The 24,932-nt window shown below is 35.7% G+C and overlaps 1 protein-coding gene across 1 annotated transcript in view; it reads left to right on the top strand.

The window, feature by feature from the left end:
* LOC136989765 (transmembrane protease serine 9-like) overlaps positions 1-23,795 on the top strand; it is a 34,271-nt gene extending 10,476 nt beyond the window's left edge. Inside the window, 9 exon segments of the mRNA XM_067288027.1 lie at positions 18-173; positions 20,061-20,157; positions 21,530-21,796; positions 22,683-22,762; positions 22,822-22,931; positions 23,035-23,197; positions 23,199-23,304; positions 23,379-23,533; positions 23,637-23,795. Of these exon segments, the coding sequence (XP_067144128.1) occupies positions 18-173; positions 20,061-20,157; positions 21,530-21,796; positions 22,683-22,762; positions 22,822-22,931; positions 23,035-23,197; positions 23,199-23,304; positions 23,379-23,533; positions 23,637-23,795 (1,293 nt within the window).
* Positions 23,796-24,932: the final 1,137 nt, after the last annotated feature.

Here is a 24,932-nt window from a genome sequence, read left to right as displayed (position 1 = left end):
AATGAATTTATCTTTAGGGAGATTCCGGAGGTCCTCTGATGGTCGAAGCACGCAATAATAGATGGATGATAGTAGGAATTGTGTCGTGGGGAGTCAGATGCGCCGATCCCGGATTTCCAGGCGTCTATACAAGAGTTACCGAATATTTAGAATGGATTAGATTCCATATGGTATAAGAATCTTTCGCCAAACAAACCCGAAATTCATTGACAATCGCATCGCAAATAATAATGTTTACATACAATTGTATATTTAAAAAAAAAAAAAGGAATTAATTGATGCAAATCTTGTTTGTACGTTCAGCAAAACATATTTAATAAAAAAAAAACCACGTTGGACTTGTTAATAATTTATAATAGTACTATTTCAAATGAAAAAATGATCGTCATCATTTTATTTTATATAAATACCCAAACATGTTATTTCATCATCTCTTTTTACAAATAAAATACTTTTATAAAAAAACATTAAAATTCTTTACAAATGTCTTTTAGAAATTATATTCTTCTCGTTATTCGTTGTAACATATATTTATAGAGAAACAATTTTTAAACAATAAACTTTTGTAGTAATTTTCAGAATTTTTCTTTATTTTCAAATACGGACTTACAGACTAGACGTGTGTTTCATCACAGCTTTCATTTCTTCTATGCAGAGCACTGTTCATATCGTATAGTATGTGTGTTTTGGGCGTTCATGATTATTTGTTAATTACGTCTTGTAAAAAATCAAAATAAACAGATACAACTTACGAATATTTATTTATCAGAAAGAGAAAAATAAGGCAGTTTTATTGTTAGTGAAACACTTATTGATGTAAAACATTCAATTTTTATGGCTTCGTTATCATACGTGAAGATGAATAAATAAGAATGGAAAGTTTGTTCACATTTAAAGACAGTAGTCAATTGCAAAGAAAATATAACTTATTAATCTAGAAGCAATATGAACTGTAAAATTAGCAAATGCAAACATATATTAACAGCACTTATTGTTTTAAAATAAAAGAATTACTACACCTTCGATTCATTTTTATATTTTATTCAGAATTTGTATTATTTTAAATGTTTTGAATTTGCTAAAAATAGATCGTTCAAATTAATTATATAAAGTAATATATGTAAGTGGATATTTGCAACATTCAAAATTATGGAAATATAATCTAATACTATGCATGAAAATAATATAATTGTATGTTGCTCTTTATCGGAAGACAACAAACAAAAACTATACTCTATCAAGTTAATTGTGACGTAGAAATAACGTCACAAAAATTACTGTGCTAAGTGAACTGCCGAAATACACTAATATACTTACATACAATATATATAGTTCCATCAAAAATTCATTTACAACACGATAATTCTTTGTTTACTTTAAGGCTATTAACTTATGAAAACTAAAAACTAGAACAATAGATGCTACCATTCAAGTGTACTGCGTATTGTCCGTGAATACTAATTGTATCTAAGCTATTTACAGCGAGTGTAAGCACTTGTGTCACGCTATTTTTCTCTAAGAGTTCAATTTTGTCAATGATGTATGCGAAGGCCTGTCAATCCTGGTTTTCTATGTTTTTCACAGATGAAGCGATATTCACTCAATGTTGTGAAAATTCAATTGTGAATTTTCACAACTATTACTGCTATACGATATTAGCTGTTCGGATAGTTCAAAGCACAAAAAATAAACATCATCAGGAAAATCCTTATGCTATCTTCAAGTCTCAATATCAGCAACAGTTTAGATGAAACTAGTTTAGATTAATATTTGATTGGCTCATTTTTTCTCCTTTAACATTCACAGACCAAACTTACAGATATTTCTTGAATGAAGAACTGGTAATCTGTGGGAGGATATTTCTTTGGATTTAACTAAAAAACGAGTTTACTAAAGAAATATGATTACTAATATATTACATAGTTAGACTTAAAAACGGAAATGACGTCACTACACTTCGATGTTTCATAACTGGTAATTAAGATTCAGATCAAAACACCACCGTCAACATTTTTAATTCAGGTTTCCTCACTTTATAAGCCTGTAAAGTTTGGCCAAAATTTTCTACAACACATGTATAAAAAATTATACTTTGATGTTCAATTATTAATTTTATTAAGTCTTAGTTAGGTTTATCCTATTTATAAAAAGTCCTAATTACATTTGTTAAAGGAATCTGGAATTCTGTAATAATAAATGCAGCAGTATTACATTAGTTAAACTTCTGTATACAGCTAGTCACAATAAATTACTGTAATGTAGTCTATATAAATCATTTCCTTTTCCTCGGAGAAGACACCCGCTGGCTGGATTTAAATTCTTGCGTTAGGCGTCTAGCATGCAGCAAAACGACGTTTATTTAATGTCATATCAACGCTATGCAAAGCTTTCGGTAGCATGGATATAATATCGAGTCATTTTGCTGCACGCAAGATGCTACAGGGAAGCACTTAAAGCCAGCTTAACTCGGACTTTCGTAAACTCAGACAACCGTCATATTTATTTGACACTAAGCATTCATACTGTATAAATTTTTATATTCGTTAACTGCAATCGTTTCGATTGCAGTTACTGGTAGTTCTCTCTTTTTGCTGCAAGAAAAGAGGGCGTTAAAAAACCTTTGATCGAATTTTGCTGCTTACAGAAAATTTTTTATTTGCTAAAGGTTACTGTTACATTGCATCATCAAGCTTGTACTAAACTTATTTTACTAAACTTATTTTTAAACAGCAAAACCCCGTTAAATTGAAATTTAAGAAAGTACAAAAAAAAAAAAAAAAAAAAAAAATCCCGACTTCGAATTAGAGTTTCAAGTTAACGAGTTTAATACCCGATTTTCTCAAATTTTTCTGTGCCCATAAATCTCCCATTTTTCAAGAATCTGTTCATAGAATTATTACAAAATTTTACACAGTTCATGGCGCATTTGAAGGTGGCTCTTTTGTTACAATGAGAACATCAGCAACAAACTATATCAGTGAAAGGATGTCGACTCGAGGTTGTAATGGCGTGGTGTTGTGCTAGCTTGATTCAGACGAACGGAATATCTGCGGAACATTGGCCGCACCAATTGTCACGGCATACTAATTTAAATGTAATAATTCATATTCGAAGAAAAGTCTGTGGCCGCGGAACGTAGCCAGCAGCATCCCTCATGGTGGAATGGATGTCGCGTGGAAGCCGCAGATCGCCTATCTGCTATTGCATCTTTCCAAATAATTCACACGAGCGGAAGCGACAGTTATGCGGAGAGTGCTTAGTCAAAGTATCGCACGCCTACTGCGGCTATTTTTATGACTTTATTACAGATTAGTGGTCCTATATAGTAAGAGGTCAGCATTCTCTCTAACCGATTTCTATTGGCTAATGAACTCAAGTGATACAAGGGTGCCATATTTCGTCTGCAATCTCCTATTACTGCTACACGATATTAGCTGTTCAGATAGTTCAAAGCACAAAAAGTAAACAATAATACAACATCGCGTAGCTTTACGATGGATTTGCATAGAAAAAAATTGGCTGCCAATCTGTTTTTCTTTTTGGTTAACGGAAAAGATTCTCAGTTAACACTGACAACTGGCAACTCACTAGTAATTCATATTTGTATGAGGAAAAATAAGTGTAGTATACTTTTTAAGATTTGAATGTACAAAACAAACATTTTAGACTGACTTTACACGTAAATTGTGATTACTGTGGGAAAACAGCTAATATAAGATTTTTCCGCTTACTAATACCTGGAAAGAATGACAGCTTTGTCAAAAATGGCGTCCCACATTGACAAATGCAACGTCTTACTACATAGGGCCACTATTCCTATGTGAGCTACTTCTTATGTCTTAACGAGAAAGCTTGCCGAAACGGTTGCAATTAACAGAATATGCATAAATTTCATTGTAAAGTTTGAACGTAACGGTATATTAACATTTTCATGGCTAATAATGGCCAGTTAATCAATGCATTGATCATTTTCATTTCGAAGTAGAAATGACAAACAAGAGCAAATAAAAGATTTTTTCGCTAGCATCAGTCTTAAAGATCGAGGAGGAAAGCAAATGATAAAATTCAGAAATTACGAAAGAATTTGCTATTCCATTGAGTAATCAATATTTTATAATTTTCGAAGTTGATCTCTGTCTCTAGTTATCTGAGAAAGGATTTTAGAAAGCTTCAATAAACAACAGTATCGGGCAGAATAGAAAAAAAAAGACGATTTCTCGGAAATTAATACAGCAGTATTGCTATTGTTAACTGTCCCCCAAAAAATATTTTGCAGGGACTTCAAAATTATGGAATTACTCCATTGAGGAATCGCTAAATGTTCTTCCAACGTTTTTAATGCTGTGTTTAGAGTTCGCCTATAGTAACAGTTTTGGAATTTGTTTTTATTGATAACATTAAGCGAGTTCAATAAATCAGACAATTAGCGGAAATTCTGATATTATTAACTCTGATGCTGAAGGGAGACACTAAATCCACATAAAAAGTGCATAACTCGAATGTTTAATAATTATTATTATTATTAGTTAATAGTAATTCATTCAGCGTTGATTGCCTGCTAGTTTTGCAGTACAATCTTAAATAAGTTAGCGTGAAGTAAGAAATGCCATCTATTTAAACTAATGTACAGTACTGCTATCAAATAACCATTAAAAATGCTAACGATTGACATTTTAAGTCCTAGTTAAAACAGATTATGATAATTGGTAACAAGGACCGCAAATAAGACATCTTAAAAATACCCAATTTAACTGCAGAAAAGTATAACAGTAACCGAAATGCCAATTACAACAAGCGAAGTTTTATAAGTGTATTTTAAAAAACACGTTTTGAGCTATATTAATACTGATACATTAACATTAAACGACTGATGACAAAAGCCTCAATTACGAGGTTCAGTACAATAACGGATTCTTTGTGCGTATAATTTTCTTCCGTTTTTACGGGAGCTACAACAGAAATCATTCATTAAGTTGACATTAATATAAAATTATATGCGAAATAGTAAATTATAGAATGAAATAAACTTATAGAACTTCATATTCTATCTAACGAAAACGTACTGTAATAGCTCAAAAATTAGATCTAGGTAAAATATCTAATTTGTTCACTAAAGGTTTCTATCCTTTAGTGAGGTTATATAAGTTATATAATGATTATATAATGATCTATACCTAAGGTACAAACCTTGGGTATAGATCATTACATCAGTTATACTCTTATAAAGTCTTTAAAGCAAGCTTATAAAGTCAAACTGTACTGTAATTTAAATGTAAGATAAGATTAGTTTATCTTGGATAGAAATAAAAATTTAAATACAATTGCTGATTTTATTCCGTATTTACGTATAATACAGAACAATATACATAATATTAAAAAGACTATTGAAAAAAATACGATTTTCATATTAGATTGGTGGACGCGCGAGAAGTGTTAGATCCGTGTTCACTTAGAAGAACAATATTTACTTTAAAAAATAAATTCCGGTCGTTTAAGACAGAAACGTAAATGTTTAGTCTAGTTAATCCGTCAGTTTACACTCTATTTACCGTAAATTTCACGATAAAGAGGGGGAAATTCGATTGTATTGGCTACACGAAACGAAGCGCATCGAACAAATATAGTATATATAAATTTATATTGGAAGAGGTTAACGTCACTTAGTTTTAAAATTTATGGATCGCCGACTACAAAAGTATATTTTTATCGCTATTTAATTTGTTCGGATGACCGTTTTTATAAAGAGGTGGTTTTCTAGTCTAAATTAAAGTATACTTTCAATGCAAACGGAAGCAGTAGTTTCATTTCTTTTTAAGATACGTTCTATTTGCCACCATCGGACATTATAAGTTTAATGCCTTCTTCGCGGGTAAAATGCACGCCATCGTTTTTAACGAAATTATACAAATGGATGTAAAGGAACACGTGGAAATGTCGATCGTAGCGTGAGTCGACGTCATACAACGAAGTTTTATGGCTCGCCTGTCAGAAACATCGCTCGACGCTCGAGGGACGTCGAGAGGTCACGCCACTGGCGGTCGATCCCACCGAAAAGCGTGAACTCGGCTCGCGCGCCCTACATTCGTCGCGCCGTGACCGATGCTCCGACGTCGATTAACGATAAGTAACGAGAAGACGTTACGTCTGTTGGGAAGTCCATCCTATAATTCGAGCGTGCTATCGCTTCTGTTTGATGTATAATACTAAAAACGAACACTTTTCCCATTGGTACAAAATGATTTTCTTCGCTGCATTTCCTGCCGTTTTCGTTTCTATTTCTCATTAAATTATTAATAAAACGAAGTTTATTTTTAGAAGATTTATCCGTGAGCGGTAACAATTTGAGAAAATCGCTTTCCCGGTGACCGTGCCTCTAGTTATCTTCGATTCATTTGTCCATTTTCTCTTGTAAGCACGCAGTGGCGCGTTATAGCTTTGTGGGACCCAGACAAATTTGAATTAGAGGGCTCTATGTACTGTGTTGACTTCAGACATTTCTCTTGGGGGAAATATTTTCTTATAAATGAATAGTTTGGGGCCGCCTGTTGGTGGGGCCCCAAACAATTGGCTTTTTCACCTATAGGATAACGCGTCACTGTAAAAAGCACGTTCAGTTTTCTTCAAAATTTTCATATTTTTTATTTTTTCACTTTTAATTAAAGGAATAAAAGAATGTACGACTTGTTAAAATATTTCCTCGAATTATTTTCCGAATTCCAATTAATATTGTTATCGTTCTCGATTTTCGATGATGAGAACCATTCAATACGATTATTAAATTATTTGCAAATTATTTAACTAGCATTTAATTTATTTAAACATTGAGAAGTTGAAAATGAGTTTTATGCGTTTAAAAATCTATGGGAAAATGGTTTTAATTTAACTAATATTTTATAAAAGAAACGAAAGGTCGGATATCAATCCGTAACCTACAACAAAAATGCGTGTCATATGGTGATAGGCTTTTGTTATGGACTATAGTGATGGGAACGACAGCGGAAGTGCGAACATTATGCGATTTTCAATAAAGGTTTATAGAAATTCGGCTTTTTTTTCATTCCGTGTTGCATCGAACGGGTAAATTCTGTCCGGTTCCGAAAGTTAGAAATTTTGAAGCCATTTTATAAATATATAAAATCTACTTCTGGCGGAGAAATTATCAATTTTACTAATTTTCGAATGGTTATTAAATCGATTTGCTGTTGACTACTTTGGGCTAATGAAGGGGGGCGATATCGCCAAGAAAAATAAAACAAAAACCTGAAACGAGACTTTCGCGCCCGTTTAAAAGTGAAAATCATCTCGGATGGGTCGACGACCAATAACGGAAAGCGGCTCGTTTTGGCCAAGGACGAATTTAGAGGATGACGTCGAAGCCAATTTTCGGGCATCTTTTATAAAAGTGAGGAATGACGGGGAACCGCCATATCCGGCAAAAACGGATTATATATCGAACAATTATTATAAAAAACGAATATTTGAATGTTATTAAGCCGTCGTCGTTTCGTTCGTTTTATTTATTCCTCGTCAAGCTTTCTCTTTCTTTCCTTGTCAGAGACCTTATTGTCTCGAATGCACTTCTCTATCTTTTTTAATTGCGTTTATGCATCCCGACCGCTTTTCCTCGCTATGTTCCTTGCGAAATGGCTTTTTTGTTATTGGTTGACGACCCGTCAGTCACGTCCTCGGGATGTGACGGCAAAAATCTTCACTGCTCTTTCTATATACCGGAGTAAAAATTAATTAAGTAAAATGAAACCCGAAAAATTGACTTTCATCTGGCTTTCTGGTCTGATATTTACACTCTTTGGGTCGTATTGAATCTTGTAATTAATTTAATATGTAGTAACACAACGTCTCTTTGAAATGGTGTGCTCAGTAATTAAATTTGATGGGCCCGGTTTCGCATTGTTCGTGACAATTTTGCTTGCTCAAGCAGTATATTTTGACACTTAAAAATATGTTTAAGAGAATTCCGAAATATATTTTTAATATTTACACCCTTGTTTAATAAATATTTAAGATAACAGCGTCATAATAAACGTTCGTATTAATATATTAATTAAAATAATTTGTTCTTCATCGATATAAAGACTCTTTACATTCAAAAACTAATATTACTTTGCATGATACGGACGAGAATAAACAATACATTATACTATAAACATGATTTATTAATGCTATCGTTGCGTGTAGAAATATTAAATTTTATTATTTATAAGGAATCTCGAAAACATTGAAAAATGAAAAACTTCGATTTTATTTATTATTTTTTATATTTTTAATTAGAATTAATTCGGAACGTTACGTCAAATATAGTTTCGAGACCCTCAGGAAAGTACTCTCTTTCCATCCTATTTTTGGTAAGATAAAAATATTTGTAATTTCTTTCCTTTTTATAATTTGTAAATCGAATTTTTCCTCCGTTGTTCGCTCGACTATTTCCACTTTTTTCGAAGCACGTACGAAATCTTTGTACGAAAGCGTAAAGCAATTATCCTTATTTAGTAATCGATTCTTTTCTGCAAATCTACACTATGAACAATATGAGTGACAGGTTTTTCTTTCAAAAGACATCGCGCTGATAAACTAGAATTATTTGGATGACGTATTCTATAATAAATGGCGATTAAATTTTGATTTAAAAATAATCCCCGATAACGAAGGAGAAATTACATCTAATAAAAATTCAAAATATTATTTATTAGTAAGAATATATAAATAAAAATTTATTAACAATTAGGGAATAACGACCCTGTAGAAAGGAGGAATACAAAACATCTCTAAATTCATACAAAGTTAAATATCTTCATGTTTGAACGTAAATCATGTTGCTTAATTAAATAAAAAATAAAGCTGAGAGAAACGTGGAAAACGTGATGACAAATGTCGAAAGTAAAAAATAAACAAGATTGCAATCACATGATGAGATTAAAAAATTAAATTCGATCCGATGGCCGAGACAATAAAAGCTCTGGGACATTCGGGTCAAAACCTCGGAAAATTTCGTGACATGCGTCGGGCCGTCTCCATTGTGGACTCGACCGAACCCGTCGTGGATTTGGAAAAAACGACCTCCAGTAGCTGGAGGCTGAAAAGGTCAAAAATAAAATATAAAGAAGAGGTAAAATTTAGATCGAAATGGATATTTTTTTTACTTGAATATAACAGTGATGAAACTGAACTCGTCACGAATGTTTAATCATTCTTTAATTTGAATACGGAAATTGATAATATTGCAAATATTGGCAAATGTTAGACTGTCAAATAGGATGAAATTTATCTCTAGAATAAATGAATACAGATACAAAGTTGAATTCTATGGGAAGAAAAAAATGTTTACAGTACAACATTCCATAGATGAGCAACACCAAATTGTCCTTCTATACAATAGGAACATGATTGATGGTCTTTCCTAATAAGTGTATTTATTTGATATTTAAAACATTGAAACCATTTAAACAAATTCCAATAATTCTTCTATAATTAAATTTTGATGTTTCCAGTCCTCTGCATAATCCGAAAACGTAGAAAGACATAATACTATCTAAAAAATTATCAGTTGTTGTGAAAACAGCAATTAGATTTTTCTTGTCACGTTTTGTAAATTAATATTCGTTGAACAATTAATAGCTAATTAGCTATTGATTATTTATCTAATTATTGATGACACGTATTGTCTAGCCTACAATGCATGTCATCAATATAAAGAATAAATAAATGTCTACTTAAACACCTCTCTTGACAATATAAGAGTTGCAACATTAGTTTTCTAGGAGAATTTCAACGAAAGTTTAGAAAAGATATTGATACTGGAGAATTTTGAGCTACTCGAATTATTTTGAAATCTAAAAACAATTTAGAAAGGGTTGCTGAGTCAAAGGCATAATTTAATTACTAAAACAGAGAAAAAATTTTTGATTATTGAATATTTAATTTTGAATCGACATAACGAATGAGCTGTGCTTCATTCTAGAAGATAAGCAAATTTATAATAATAAAAAAATGAAATAAGAATTTAGTAACTTCTTTCTTTATTTTGTTGCAACAAATTCAAAAATTATTAGAATATAGTACATTAGCATTTAAAATATTATAAATAAAAAGCATACATTTTAAGAAATTTGTTTTCTTCGATTACTAGCAGATAAATCGATAATAAACCAGATGTTACAGCGAAAGATAAGATGACCTCTTCTGTGAATTTGTTAATTAACATATAAAATTACTGTATGTATAACAGAAAACACTTTATAAAAATAAAGCGATAGAAATTCACAATCTTCTGCTAATTTGAAGACAACATTTATTCGTTTTCGTCCACAAAAGAGTTATAGCTTTTTCATGTTAACCGGCAAGTATAAGAGTATAACGAGGCAATTTGAAAAACGCAAAAACAAAAATAGGAAAGAGACAATTATTTCACACGAATAAATTCTTAGTAATGAATACGAAGATGTATTATACTTTAAAAGTTTCTCCGAAATAGTGAATCTGAGCGAACGACACGTAACAAGAAGAATTCGTTTACTGCGTTCGCGACCAAGCATATAGAACAAAAAACAAATTACCATTGACCCTTCGAATCTTGCGCTTTGTTTCTCAACATCAAGAAGCAGTAGAGATTCAGCCAGAGCCGTTTCTAAGCAGGCCAATTTTTAAGATTACCAAAGAAAAATCTTTTAAAGACCATTGTTGTATTTAAAAACATCTTTCGGGTGCTGGATTTAACATTGTAAAAGATGCACGAAAATTTGAAATAAAATATTCGAAGTTGAACCAGTTTATCTTGGATCAGTTTTGAATACTCTATTATAAATTTCAGTATTTTAAACGTATGAATCCATTAACAAAATGCTGAGAATGACCATTGAAGAAATTTCTTGTAAGCGCTTTTGGGTGGAGTGCAGGCATCTTTAAAAGAAAGCTTCTGGCTAATAGAATAAAAACCTCCTGTCTAAAAGCTTTCTCACTAATTCACAAAACAGGAAGCAAATAGATAAAGAACGGTGTTAAAAATATGCTGTTAATTGAAAGACAAAGTGGCAAATGAAGACCCAAATTTATCGAGATATTGATGAGTGCCATCTCACTAAACGGAAGTTTAGTGAGATGGCACTCATCAATATCTGCATCATCAAGAAAAATTGATGGCAAAAAAGATACTATACAGATTAAGAAAATTTCATGCATGCAAACGAATTTTCTGACGTTTATCTCAACTTATTTATTTATGACATTAACAATTTTTACATATCTCTCCAGTTTCCGTCGCGCTTTCAGAAAATATTTTCTCCAACTAAATTTTGTAAAAAAATTTTTATGATCTACTACGTCAAGTACAAAAGTTTCTGGCCTTTTAATATACATCAATAAAACAGAAAATAGTTGAGATTATAATTTGTAAAACAGTTTTTAAGTATTAAAAATTATCAGCAAAATTTAATAGGTTTTAGCTCCTCAGACAATAATTCTTCTGAATTATTGCATCTGAGAAGCTGAAAACTATTGAGTAACTGAATGTCTAAATCTGATTTAGATCTAGCTCAAATTTCGACCAAACAACGAGATTTCGGATATTCAAAACAATCTGACAATTCGTCCAAATCAATCTCTGGAAGACAGGCCACGAGCATATGCAACCGATGTTTTCATAAGGTCAGAATTTGTAAAATCAATTTTTATTCTAAAGGTTTGTTCCATTTGTAAGCTTCCAGCGGAAAGATATAATACTATATTCCATTGAGAGTAGTGGCTATGCTAAAGAGCAAATTAGAATTGCTAATGCATCATCCAATTACCATTACACTCGAGCGTATGTTAGATTCTGTTACGTCTGGTAATGACAGCATTCGTTTTACACCAATCACATCGAATGAAAACAAATAAACTACTAAACAATTCGCGAAATGCTGAAATTTGCCGTAGTATAACATACTATTGTCTTTGTTTTCGCTAGCGATTCTGTATCAGTATGTAATAACTTATAACGAAAGATTTTTTTGTCATTCAATAACTGACTTAAGGCTTGGTTCCACTCGCAAGTTTCTTGCGGCAGCGGCAACCGATTGCGATATAATATTATATATATATATATATATTATATCAATGGTGCCAAAATTAGCGGATCAAACTGTGCTTAACTCGTAGATAGGCGGGGTACAAATATTTTATATATTCCAAAAGTAAGCCTACTTCTATCCTTTATAAGTTGATGTGTTAAATATGTTCACGGGACAAATTAATACGTGAATCGGTGCGAATTTAGCCCGGGAGCTATAGTTTGGGCAATACTCGTCTACATATTTGATCAATTAATCTAGTTTACATATTTTATCGAAAGCGATTTTAGCGAAACGGTACATTATTTTTGAGGCCCTAAAAGAGCGATTGAAGTAGAAGGTAAATTTATTTAGGTATACAATAATATATACATTTTTAAGTCAGTAAAAACACAATAAAGTAAAAATGTGTACAATAGTTTTACAATGAATTGGAAAAATTCAACAGGTTTACAGAAATTATCTATAAAACTGCTCTCCTGCTAAGTGCTGGATTAATCAATTACCGAAAATGTCCAATTCTGCAGCAATATCTCTTTCAATGGACAAAATTAAAAGTGAAGAAAGTCTCTCTTGACGCATTCTTGATAAATTCTTAAACTTTAAAAATAATCGTTCTGCAAATCTGATACGATTGTATTTTCAATAACTACTAATTTAATTATTTAAATAATATTATATACTACGAAATTTATGAAGGCCCTAAAAGCATGAACGTCGTCTTTTGCCCTAGACGTCGTCTTTTGCTCTAGTAATATTAATTTGATATAGATATTAAATTAATATTACTATACTAATATAGTATTGACATACGATTTTTATATAGCATAAGTTAATACAATTAACCAAGTTTTAAGAACAAGACAAAACTTATCCAAGTTAATTATTACCCTATAGAGAGTATTGCATTTGAATTTCGAGAAGATATAAATATTTGATCAATTATTGAATTGATTTCTATTTTTTAATTTAGTGATAGAAAAACAAAGTAACTTCCATATTAAAAATTGAAAATAAGATATTATGATAGTAATAGATTAAACTCAACTAGCAATTATTTATTGTGACATCGTCACAAAGTTGGTCTGCAATTTTTAATCATACTTTTTAAAATTTATTTAATTTAAAATTCATGCCCTCCATCTCAAATTAACACCATAATGTCTTGCTCCTGTACATGATACTTTTCTGTTAGCTTACAGAGTCGTGCCAGTCATCTATTAACAACTTTCAGAGGGAAGATTTGAATTGATTTAACATGACTTCCGCTTTGTATCGGAAGTTCTTATATAATTTATCGGGATCTCCTGCCCTAAGCTTTCCATATTTAGTCTCGGCTTTTAACTATCTAACTCTGTTCTTGAGATTAAGGAAAGACAGACAGACAAACAGACTGACGACCGTGAGAATTTGTATGTCTACAATTTTTTTAACTGCAGCCTAAAATTACTGTTTAAAACGGCTATATAAATAAGACATTTTGTCACAAAAATGTATTATGGAAACAGAAGTGTATAAATAATTTTCATTAATTTTCACTGTTGAATTAAATCAAATTGGAATGTTTTTCTTGTTTCACTTTTTACTCCACCCGAACGGCACTAAGAGGATCTTTCATCAGGCTTATCGTGGATTTAGGTTGACAAAATGAGGCAGCTGATAGTGAGGGACAAGACTCGACCTATCCAAGACAGACCACTCCGATAAATTCCTAGGGATTCTGACTCAGATTTATTTTGGTCAGAACGCTAGTCAGACATCTTAATCGCCTTGGCCAACTGGTCATTTAAAATATTTATGAAAAACAGATTTAATACTTTTATTTTTTTCGATATATAAAATTTACGTATTATCTTACATACAAAACATACAGTACAAACTTAATTGCTGTATAAAAAACTTGCTTATTGCATTTTTCATTTTTAATGTGAATAATTGTGTATTAAACGTTATTTTTTTCTAAAGATGAAGACAAAACAAATTGAAAGAACTTATTAGCCACATATAAGAAATAGAAAAAGCTCTAGATACGATGCGAATTCTCGGAGAACGACGAACATGAAGTGATTTTGGAGTTCCTCCTTATCTAGGATATTTTTTTTTATCAGAAATAAGTCACTCATTCATTGAAACAATGTATCGGCATATTCTTCGTCTCCTGAGAGAGAGACTCCATCTCAAACAGCTGCAAAGTTTTAGAGATCAAATCATTGGCTTTGCACAATACACCTGCACAATAGTCTCTAACTTTGACTCTATCTGACCAAATATGGTATAATTCTGCTCCAATATTCACGATTTGATCCTTCCATACTTTCCAAAGGTAAAGGGTCTCTAAACGGACCGCGAACTGACTGTCGTAGTAGTGCAAACAACTATGTACCTGTTGCAGGAAATGTGTAGCAGCCGAATGGATGTATTGTACAGTGCAGTACAATACTTCAAATGTTCATCAACGAAAGCATGGTATTTATAATATATAGTCTACTGAAGTATCGGAACTCATTGACTATATATATTTGTATCTTGTATATTTGCAATTAGAAATGTTTTTTCACAAATGGATGCATTAATACATGCTGATAATGGAGAACGGTTTTTACAGTATGTAAAATAATTATTCCATTTAATATTGGAATACAGATTAAAATAATAATTAAACAAAAATATTTTTTATTTCATTTATTTGGTTAAAATAAGTAATTTAATAATAAATGATTCTAGTGAAGATTCAGCAAGAATTGAACTGTCATCACATTCAGGAACTTCAAAACTTGAAGTCATTTTCATGTAATGAAACACTTTTGTTAATTTTATTATGTATCATTTATCATTTTATACTGCACAGTAGTATTGTCGAGTGCTAATATATGTATTAAATATTATTTTACTTAGTATATTTATCCGTATCCGTATACCTGTGTTCCTGCTATTGATTTCAGGTCGTAACGTTTAGGCTACCATAACAAATATTTGAGATTTCTAATCTTACATTTTAAAGACATGTTATTCAAAATACACTTTGTACACCAGCTATATGTATTGGTAAAACATCTTTCTTATGAAAACGTCCTAAGAAATATCATCAGAAGTCACAAGAAATTGATAATCATCATCCGGTAGGACTCATACAAGATGTAATTAAAAGCAACAAATCGATAACTGTAGTTGACCGATTAAGAAATTTATCTCCACAAATATGAGTAAAGATTCGCTTTAAGCTTGAAAAAATAACGTGTAATATATTAAACTACCATTTTTAAATCGATTAAAAATTTTGCAAGTAACATTTTAAAATGGTTTTATTTTAAAACACTACATTCAATTATTTACTTGTCATTTTATACGCTTCACATAGCTGTTTGCCGAGACTATTGGAAAAGTATTCTTTTCAATGAAGATATTTGCGAGTAGTTTCTTAAATTTCCTGCATACTATAAATAATTAAAATAACGATTTTTAGAAAGAAAACGTACTATTGCCCTCTTTTTTTCCACTGGCTTTGTAAAACGACACTATCAGCAGCACTTTCTATCAGTAAAATATGAAAGCAATGCTATATCTCATCCGTGCATTAAGTTCATCGCGTTAAAGTTATGTAGACACATACATTATAATGTTGCCATATTTCCTAGTAGCTTCAACAAACTTGCATAAAATTCTCCAGTTGATAGATTTTCAAATGCATTTTCTACCACATGTCTGACTCAGTGAAACTTGTAATTAAAAATTATTTCTAAATTAAAATGCTTATCAAGGAGTTCAGAGGAGGGGTATTGGAGCATATCCTCTGTCATACTTTAGATAGTATACTCATAAACGCTTCTATATTACCGAATTTTATATAACTTTTATTTTAAAAAATTAGTGTTTAAAGTTGATAATTAGTCCATACAGAAATATAAACATTTTAATGGTGTAATGTAGCAATATAATTAACTTCATTATGATGTTCCTTCTAATATTTTTTTAATCTGCCATTGCCATCACAAAATTTTAGTCTTCGCATCTTACACGTTTCTTAACAATTCATTACAAAAAGATTTTCCAACTTGTTTGTTTATTGTTCTATTTCTGTGCAGAAAAATTCTAATATGAAATGTACAGTACAACATCGTTATATTTTCGTTACTGTCTATTTCATATTAAAGAAAACACAGTTGACATACGGTTCTTAATAAGGATTTTAATCAAACTTCGTCGCGTTACTCCTTACAAATATATCCTTTAATGATGTCATTAAGTGTTGGTTAATACGGAAGCTGAAATATAATGTTTAAAATCATGTTGAAAACATGGATTAATAGGTAAATAGATGCTTTGCAGTGTTTTAGTGGCATATAGGTAAATTGGCTAAGATGATTCGGATGGGTCGGAAACAATTTAAAATTTTTCCATGAGAAATAATAGAAAAATCTTTGAGTCGTTTTCTAGAAAACATTCGATTCGGATAACGAGGTATGAATGTATATCTGTCTCTTGGTTCTCTTGGCTGAAAGCCAAGTTGAGCTAGCCTTTGTAATTACAGCTAGCCTTTGTAATTACAATATGCTCTCTAAATACAAGTTATTTAAATTATTTGCATGAGCTATTCGTTGATAAGGTTAACACAAGGAAGAATATTTCATACATTTCGAATGTATTTCGAAATGTTTGAAACGTTCTTTCTTTGCTGATTGAAAACACCAGGAATTTCATTGACAATACCTACCGAAAAGCTTCATTTGTCACCTCGACGACGGTCGAAAATGTCAAAGTCTTCACTCGATATGCGTAGAATAACAAAAATTCTATAATGTTATAAAAGCTAATATTTATAACTCAAAAATGCATCAAAAGAATTTTATTAATTAGCTGGTATTTGAATTTCCTATATTTATAATAGAATAATAAGTCAAATGGAGATAACGAGTCATCGTATCGATATCGACAAATGATGCATCAATGTCAATACTTACTTTAAAAAGGCGTCACTATCGGTCGGTGTCGTCTATCACTAAATTATTGTCATTAGCCAGTAATTTCTGGCATTTTGACGTATTTTCTTTTCCTTGGTAACAAAATTTAATACAATAATATAGGAAGTAGCCATTTTGTTTTATAGACCCTCCGGTCCGACAAGGCTGGCTTCGTTCCGCATTTCGAAGTCGAAACCTATAAGTCAATAAAAATGGCTTTTGGAGCTTCTCGTCGGCTCGAATCGAGCTTTAAACGAAAGGGCTTAACTTCTGACGATGGTGAAAATCCTCCCGACTACACTCGAGCCGATCGACGACCGAAGAATCTAACGGCCATCTTATTCTCTTCTCGGATTGCCGAAAGATAGGAATTTCCACCTTTCATCCACTAATCCAAAACGTTAGTTTTCCGATCTCGAAGAAATATGACGAAGACTACGAAAAAATATCATCTTCCGATCCTTTTTTTCCCTCTGTCATTATAGAAACATTTATTTGCGCAACGGAAAGGTTGGAGCAGTTTCTTCTCGCATCAATCGTGTTCTCCCCTCTAACAAAAAGCGAAGTTTCCAGTTTGGGCAGAAACTACCTGCCACTACCCGGTTCTTTCTTTCGTCTTTTTATATTTCTAACGAAATCAGAGTTAAGACGAGTCAGACTTCATCGACTGCCGGCGGTGGCTAATCTCTTTAAAAGACAGTGGCTTTTTCTCGGCCGAATGAAGCATGTTGCCAATTGTCTAGTATAAGTAGGCTAAGTAGCTACCAAGTTTCCGTAGTTTGCACTTTCGCTGTCATGTCACTTTCTCCAAATCATTTTTTTCAAATAATTTCCGATAGAACATAAGTGGAATTTGCTGAAAAGGCGAAGTTCTCTGCAGCGTTCAACGACTATCCGAATAAATTCAGACAATATTCGGCTTGTCCATTCAGACTAAGGCCGTAGTCTTAAATGAACGTACTGATTATATTCCTTGAAGGTTGTCGTCCTTCGTTCATTCCAAACAACTTCATCCTGTAAATTTTCGCGCGAATTAGAGGCGTCTGACAAAACAATTCGCTATGGAGATAAAGAACCCAATTTGGTTCGATTCCCTTCCTCCGGAGAGTTAGCATGGCGGAGAAGTAATCAGAACGAAAGGTGTACTTACTTACCTCACCCTTCACCCCCTTCATCCGACGTAACGAAGAAACTGACGAATAAACGTCGTCTTTCATCGATTGGGAAATTTCGAGGGCTGTTCCGGGCGTATACAAGTTAGATGGGATGATTCTTCCCCAGCCGAAGTCAAACTCGAATGAAGGAAAACTACTGGTTTTGCGTTTGGCTGCGGTCTTTAATTCTTTTATTTTAACCCTTCAAATTTTATCCACGTTTAAAATCTAGTTATAATTATTCGATTACAAATAACTGATGTTACGACTACGGAACGGTCAACAGGAAGATCTAAATTTTTTCCTCCGTCTTTAGTAATAAGAGAAAAATCAACACGAACTGCTAAATCGAATTTTATAAATATATATTAAATTAAATTAAATATTTACAAAGATAATCATGATAAACTGAATTAATTAAACAAAGTTAATGTATATAGTTTGAAACCTGATAACAGAGCCGTAACAACACGCATGTATATAATACCTGATATTCACATTTATTCTTTGACTTATTCATAATATCTACAATATTAATAGAAGTTAGTTTTAATATTAGCTGTATATAACGTGGGAAACCAATACGGCTCTATCGTTTGTACTTTTTTGCTCTGAGGAAAGTGCACGCAGTGCAGTACATTATCTTTCGTAATTGTACTGTCTTCGTTCGTCAATAAACATTGTTTAAAAATTAATCTACAAAATCTGTCTATAATAGTCTACAATCTTTCTATAATATAAATAAACCTTCATTCATAATAGTTATGGATGAAGGTTTGTTTAACAAGATGTCAGCGAAACTGTTTTGTATTATTTACAAAAAATGTTTTCTAGTGATTGTTAATTTTCTGGAATTTCAAACCCTTAGTCAATTTAGATTTACAAATAGCTACACGTGTACTTAATAATAACTTCCCTTAGTTTCGTCGCGATTGTTTTGTAGTTCCGACGAATCTGACAGTTATAAATATCGCAGTAGAAAGCTTTACGAGTTTAAATCTCGCTCTTTCTGGTCTCGAGTAATTCGTCGTTTCAGTCGGAGGCAGATATTCCCGGCTGGGAGAAAAGTTCGACGTGTCGGAATGTCGGCGTCGTCGGCCAAACAGAAAAGTTTGCCGGAAACGACGTCACCGTCGACGCCACGTCGGTCGCGTTTTCCGCTCTCGGCCGATCCCGCTGGAGCCGAATTGGGTGGTGACGACTAATAGAGGCCCCGTCCTCCGATGGTTTAGTTCTCGGCACCGACCGGTCCCGTCCGGAAGGCGGGAGAGAGCCGGAGGGATCGACCGGAACCGGAAACAGCCGCCCGACAGCCTAAAAGCGCGGGCGAGCGGCCGGGCGGAGAAGGATCGGCGTCGTACTGTACTGTACGTCCGAGTCGGCGCGCTTTCGCCCGACCGTGACCGACCGGTGGCGGGTTAACGGTCGATCGAGTCGACGTTCGAATCGCGGTCCGTTATTAATAGAGCGAAGGCCAGCGCATCGGCCGTGGCCGCGCAGAATCGCGGTCGGAGAACGGAATTCTCCACAGGTGAGTCTCACCTGCAATCAAAAAGTCACGGGACAGGCTAGATGGACGGCCGTCCCTTCCCTAACGATGGAAGCGACCATCGCCCTTCCGTACGGTTCTCCTTTTCCGTAAAATTAAATTCACTTCTGCCGTCCTCCGGATGGTCCGGGGAGGCCTCGGCGCCACTCGGTCCCCGCGCGAAGACGGGACCGGCTTCCAGAAACGGAGAGAGGTGGAGAAAGGGAGGGCGACGACCGCTTTTCCGGTAAGGAGCCGAAGGGGAGGTCGACGGAAGAGGGAAAAGTCGGGCGACGGCGGCAAAAGGAGGACCCGGACGCCGTCCTCTGATCGGTAACGCCTCTCTTTTCAGGAATAAGTCGACGGATGCCGAATCCCAGTCGCAGCGCCGTCCCCAGGGAAGTCCGACGACATGAACATCACTTTGGTCTTCGCCCTCGTTACCTTTAAGCAAGGTAAGTCTCCCTTTAACTGTTCTCTCTCTCCGGCCCCCCGCGCCCGACTCCTTTCCAGTCGATCGCCATCGACAACTCAGGGGTTAAACTGGGGGAAGACAGAGTTTTTTTTTATCAAAAACGAAAGCCGATCAACCTTTAACTTTTCGCTTCAATCGGAAATTGTCGCGTGGACTTAAACGTCGCCCTCGGAGTCCGAATTAGAACCCTGGGAAATTTTGTCTCTGTCCCGAAAATAAAATCAATGGACGAACGCGACGCCGTCCTGTTAATGACGACGTTCCGGCCGATCACCACCGAAAATAATCGAATTAGCCGAGTTTTAGGCGTGGTGCTGTCTAATTGCCCACAGACCATTAGATCGCACGAGCGGTCCCACCTGGGGAATCGTTGAGTAACGCCGTCTTAGTCGGGAACTTTACCGGAGAGAAGGGAAAAAAGTGGACCCGCCGCCTTTCAATACTTTCGGGGTTTTCGACCTGTCGTCTACGGACGCGCGGCCGTCGACTGGGAACGCGGTCCGACCGGCCGGTGACGTCTCGGTAACCCGATTAAAGGTCGGCCGACCGCCGACCTTCCCCCTGGACTTTTTTCCTCCGTTAACCACCCGGTTTGGCCGTACCGGTTCCCGCCAAAGTGGAGTGACGAACGAGTGGATCTCCAAAGATGGCAGAAAATAGGACTTTTCCACTCGCCGCTTATTAACAATTCTCTGCTTACGCCAGTCCTTTGCGATTTCGTAGTCACGCCACCCGATGACTCACTCTCGGTGAGGATATCGAGACTATATTGAATGAAAAATTATAACAATGACAAATGAGGTGTAAACGGAAGTGTATCTTCGGTTCTGTGCTAAATATATGACCACGGTTATTAAAGTCGGGTCGGCATGGTTTAAGCAGGTGACTCGGTCTACGAAGAAGAAATTTGAGTGAATCTTTATCTCGAAGTATTGTTACAATTGAAAGATGGTGACGTAAAAGCATTATTGATATCCATCAGTACTAGACTTTTTTCAAGCGCTAACACATATAAACAGATAAAGAAACTTTCCATTATTTCGAATCCTGCCTTAGGATCTTCGAACAAGAATGTCCAGATACAAAGAAACTTCGCTGTTAGGAGAATGCCGAATTTGTCACTTTGTCACGTGTATTTGCTGGGAAAACGCCATCTTTTTTTACGTGAGTCTTTCGCATACGTCACTTAAAAAAAAGAACTCGCCGTACTTATACCCGAAAGAATTTTTATCCGAGCAAAAAATATCGCTTGGGGGCAGTGGGCCACAGAATTTCCGTCTTCGGAAACAATTCGAACAGAAAATCAGACGATCGTAGACCGGAAGTTGCTAAATTACTTAGGTTTTTTTCAGCCTGGTCGGTCTCCATCAAACCCAAACCCTGTTTCAACGGCAAGCGTCAACGAGGCACCTGCATGTTCGTTTGGGAATGCATCCGAGCCGAAGGAAAACATCTCGGAACCTGCACCGACTCCTTTCTGGTCGGAAGCTGCTGTTGGCGCCGAGGAAACGTTGAAGAACAACCTACCGCCCAGTGGACGGCTTCCCATTTCCACAATTCCTCCTCCGAAAACGGCGTCCGTCCGACGGAGACTGACCGCCGAAAGAAACCTCGCCCAGGTGAGTATCTCTTCTTTCTCTTTTTTTCCACACTCGCTAGAAAGTATCTGCCAGACTGCTGTCCATCCTTACGACCACGGGTTTATTTTGGTATAGCAGCACGCCTGCAGACCCCATCACAAGCGAAAATTTCCCGATTTCCGAATCGGATCTTACGTCAGGGGATCGTCTAGGAGTCCACGGGGTTACGAGAATATGTTGTCTTTCACGCTTTTCCCAGATTTTTAAAATTAATATATTGTATTCGAGCGCCTTCTTACATTGAAAAGGGAGAACTTTATTTCTGTCTGACGTATTTACACCGGATTAAAATCGAAGGAATTTTTTCCAAAGTTTAGTCCTTCCGTAGACTGTACTCGCTCCCGAGTGTGATGACCGACGATCCTTAACGAAATGCCGCCTTTTCGGAATACGGAAATCTTCTCTTCCTTAACCTATTTCAGGGATTAATTGACGAAGAATTTCCAATCGGAACGTTCTTTTCTTTTTATTAATAAAATCGGAGTATAGTACCGTGGGCCGAGGAACGATCCGACCCCGTCCTCCTCGGGGGCATTGGCCCGCGTAACGACACGGTCCCGGTGTCTTCGCCCGGGAAAACAATTAGTGGGTCTCCGTGTAATCGGGCCGTTCACCGCCACGCCCTACCGATTTCTCGTTAGATTTTTCCCGGAACGAGTCGGGTCGGAACCCTCTCGGCGGGTCGAAGTTGGCGTTGACACCAGTCACCGGAACCATAAAAATTTATTTCGGTCTTTTAACTTATACGTGCCGCTTTCCTTTCTGTCGGAGGACCAATCGGCGATCTGTCTTGCAACTTCTTTATAAGAGTATTGTTCTAATTATTAAAGTAACTCGCGTCGTAATCCATTTTTGTTTCGTTCAGAATGCGGGATTCCTTTCGACACCCATCGATCCAAAGTAGTGGGAGGAAGCGACGCCGCTTTTGGATCTTGGCCTTGGCAGGTGAGCTCTTAGTGTTCTTAATTGTGGGCTGACAAAAGTTACAAATGACCTCTTCTTAGGTGTCCATCAGAAAAGTTCGAGGAAGCTACGGATTCGCCAGCACTCATCGATGCGGAGGAGTCATCCTCAACCGATTGTGGATTGCCACCGCCGCCCACTGCGTTGAAGAGTAAGATTTCTCCCTCCCTTCTATCCATCCATTGATCTTGCGTTTCTCCGCGTCATCATTTCGTCAAATTACGTTTTTTCAGTGTAAACTTTCTCGATTTCAGTTTGTACCCGTCCAGGATGAGAATCAGAGTGGGCGAACACGACTTCGGCAGCACGAACGAACCCTTTCCAGAAATGGAGAAAAACGTGGGAGGAAAGGTTCTGCATCCGGGTTACAATGTTTTCACTTACGAACACGACTTGGCCCTGGTTAGACTGGCCGATCCCTTTGGTCTTTCGACCCCACGTTTTTCCCATCTGTCTGCCGTCTACCGACGATGCTTTTGCAGGAAGAGAGGCCGTCATTACCGGATGGGGGCGACTCAGAGAAGGTATTGTATTGTATTGTGCTATTTCTTTCTCTTCAACGTGTTTGTCTTCGACTAATATAACGGTTCTTCGGCAGGAGGAATCCTCCCCTCGGTTCTGCAAGAAGTGCGAGTACCCATTATCAGCAACCAGCGATGCAGAGAGATGTTTCGCCGAGCCGGAAAACTGGAAGTGGTTCCGGAAACGTTTCTATGCGCCGGATTCGCCGAGGGAGGTCGCGATTCCTGTCAGGTGAGTATCGGGACGTCGATGACGATAAATTGTAAAAAAAAAAAAAAAAAAAAAAAAAAATTAAACGTCTCGGTGCAATGGTAAAGCAAATTTTTCGTCGCAGGGAGATTCGGGAGGACCTTTACAGATAAAAGATGACGATGGAAAGTGGATTTTAGCGGGAATCATATCATGGGGCGTCGGATGCGCTCAACCCAACATGCCCGGAGTCTGCGTTCGCATCACCAAATACAGAGACTGGATAACCGGAATCATCGCCTAGAGTGGAAGAGCGCCGAGTAACACTGGGTAATCTCTTATCCAGGAAGTAAATAAGCAAAGCTCTCTTCGTCCTGATCCGGGGACGTTTCGTAACTCGGAAGGAGTGGTCAAGATTTCTTTCGTCATCTACGAACAACTCGGAGAGCGTAAACGTTTACCGAAATCAGCGGAAATTTAGGTTGCCTTCTTATCCCGAGTTCGATGGAACTGTCTCGACATCAAACGCCGTCTCAGAGAGATGATATTATCCATGATTCGGGACAAAATTATGCGCCGAAAAGATGGCCAGACCCCAAAATACTTCGCATGGCGTCGAAACCCACAGGTAACTTGTTCAAAGTGTAAGAGAAACGCTTTTCCGTTTTTCCAATCCGGTGGAAGAAACTCCCCGGATCATCTATTTGCTTCCACTACCGACATCGTTAGCTCGGACGCCCAGACCACACCTCAGTTATATTATGAACACGAAAAGTGTCTGTAGTAATAATAAAAAAATAATTCGAGTTGGAATCTTCGAATGGCTCGTTTACGGTCACATCAATCGCTCATCTTCGTCTTACGGGAAGATTAGGAAGAGACGACCGACCACATAACACTCATTCAAACACTTCTGTATTTATCTGCCGAAGCTGTTTTTTCCCCATTCTTTGCCGAGAACGATCGCAAAACAATCGCTTATTTTACTTTTCGGTCCGATCGGTTTCTATTTTGTCGCATTGCATTATGGTAACATTCGTATAGGTAATCGATATGATAATCGGATATTGTTGTTTGTTAGAAAGAATATTGAGGGGAGACGATGGATATAGAACAATTTCACGAGACGAGAGTCTTGCGGAATTGTTGAAAAAATATCTCTGTCCAGTGAGAGAATATTCTGTAATTTATGAATATTCGCCCAGATGTTGGCAAGAGATCTTTTTGTTATTAAGGAAACCCCTAAAATAAATAATGGATCTTAAGTTCAGGGACCGATCTAAATTGAAACTAACGAAGCTTAAGTTTCAAGTCCCGAATCCAGGGACCCCACATAGATGAACTTTTCAAAATTTATTATCAATTTGTATTGATACTAGTAGTAAGTTATGTAGCAATAGTATTTTCATGTTGCTTAAATAAAATATATGTATATTTTCTA

The sequence above is a fragment of the Centruroides vittatus genome, unplaced genomic scaffold (genome assembly GCF_030686945.1).
Source record: "Centruroides vittatus isolate TY-2023 unplaced genomic scaffold, ASM3068694v2 contig_13, whole genome shotgun sequence".
NCBI classification, from domain to species: domain Eukaryota; kingdom Metazoa; phylum Arthropoda; class Arachnida; order Scorpiones; family Buthidae; genus Centruroides; species Centruroides vittatus.
Note: the sequence above shows the minus strand (reverse complement) of the source record. Positions and strands in the feature narration are given on the sequence as shown.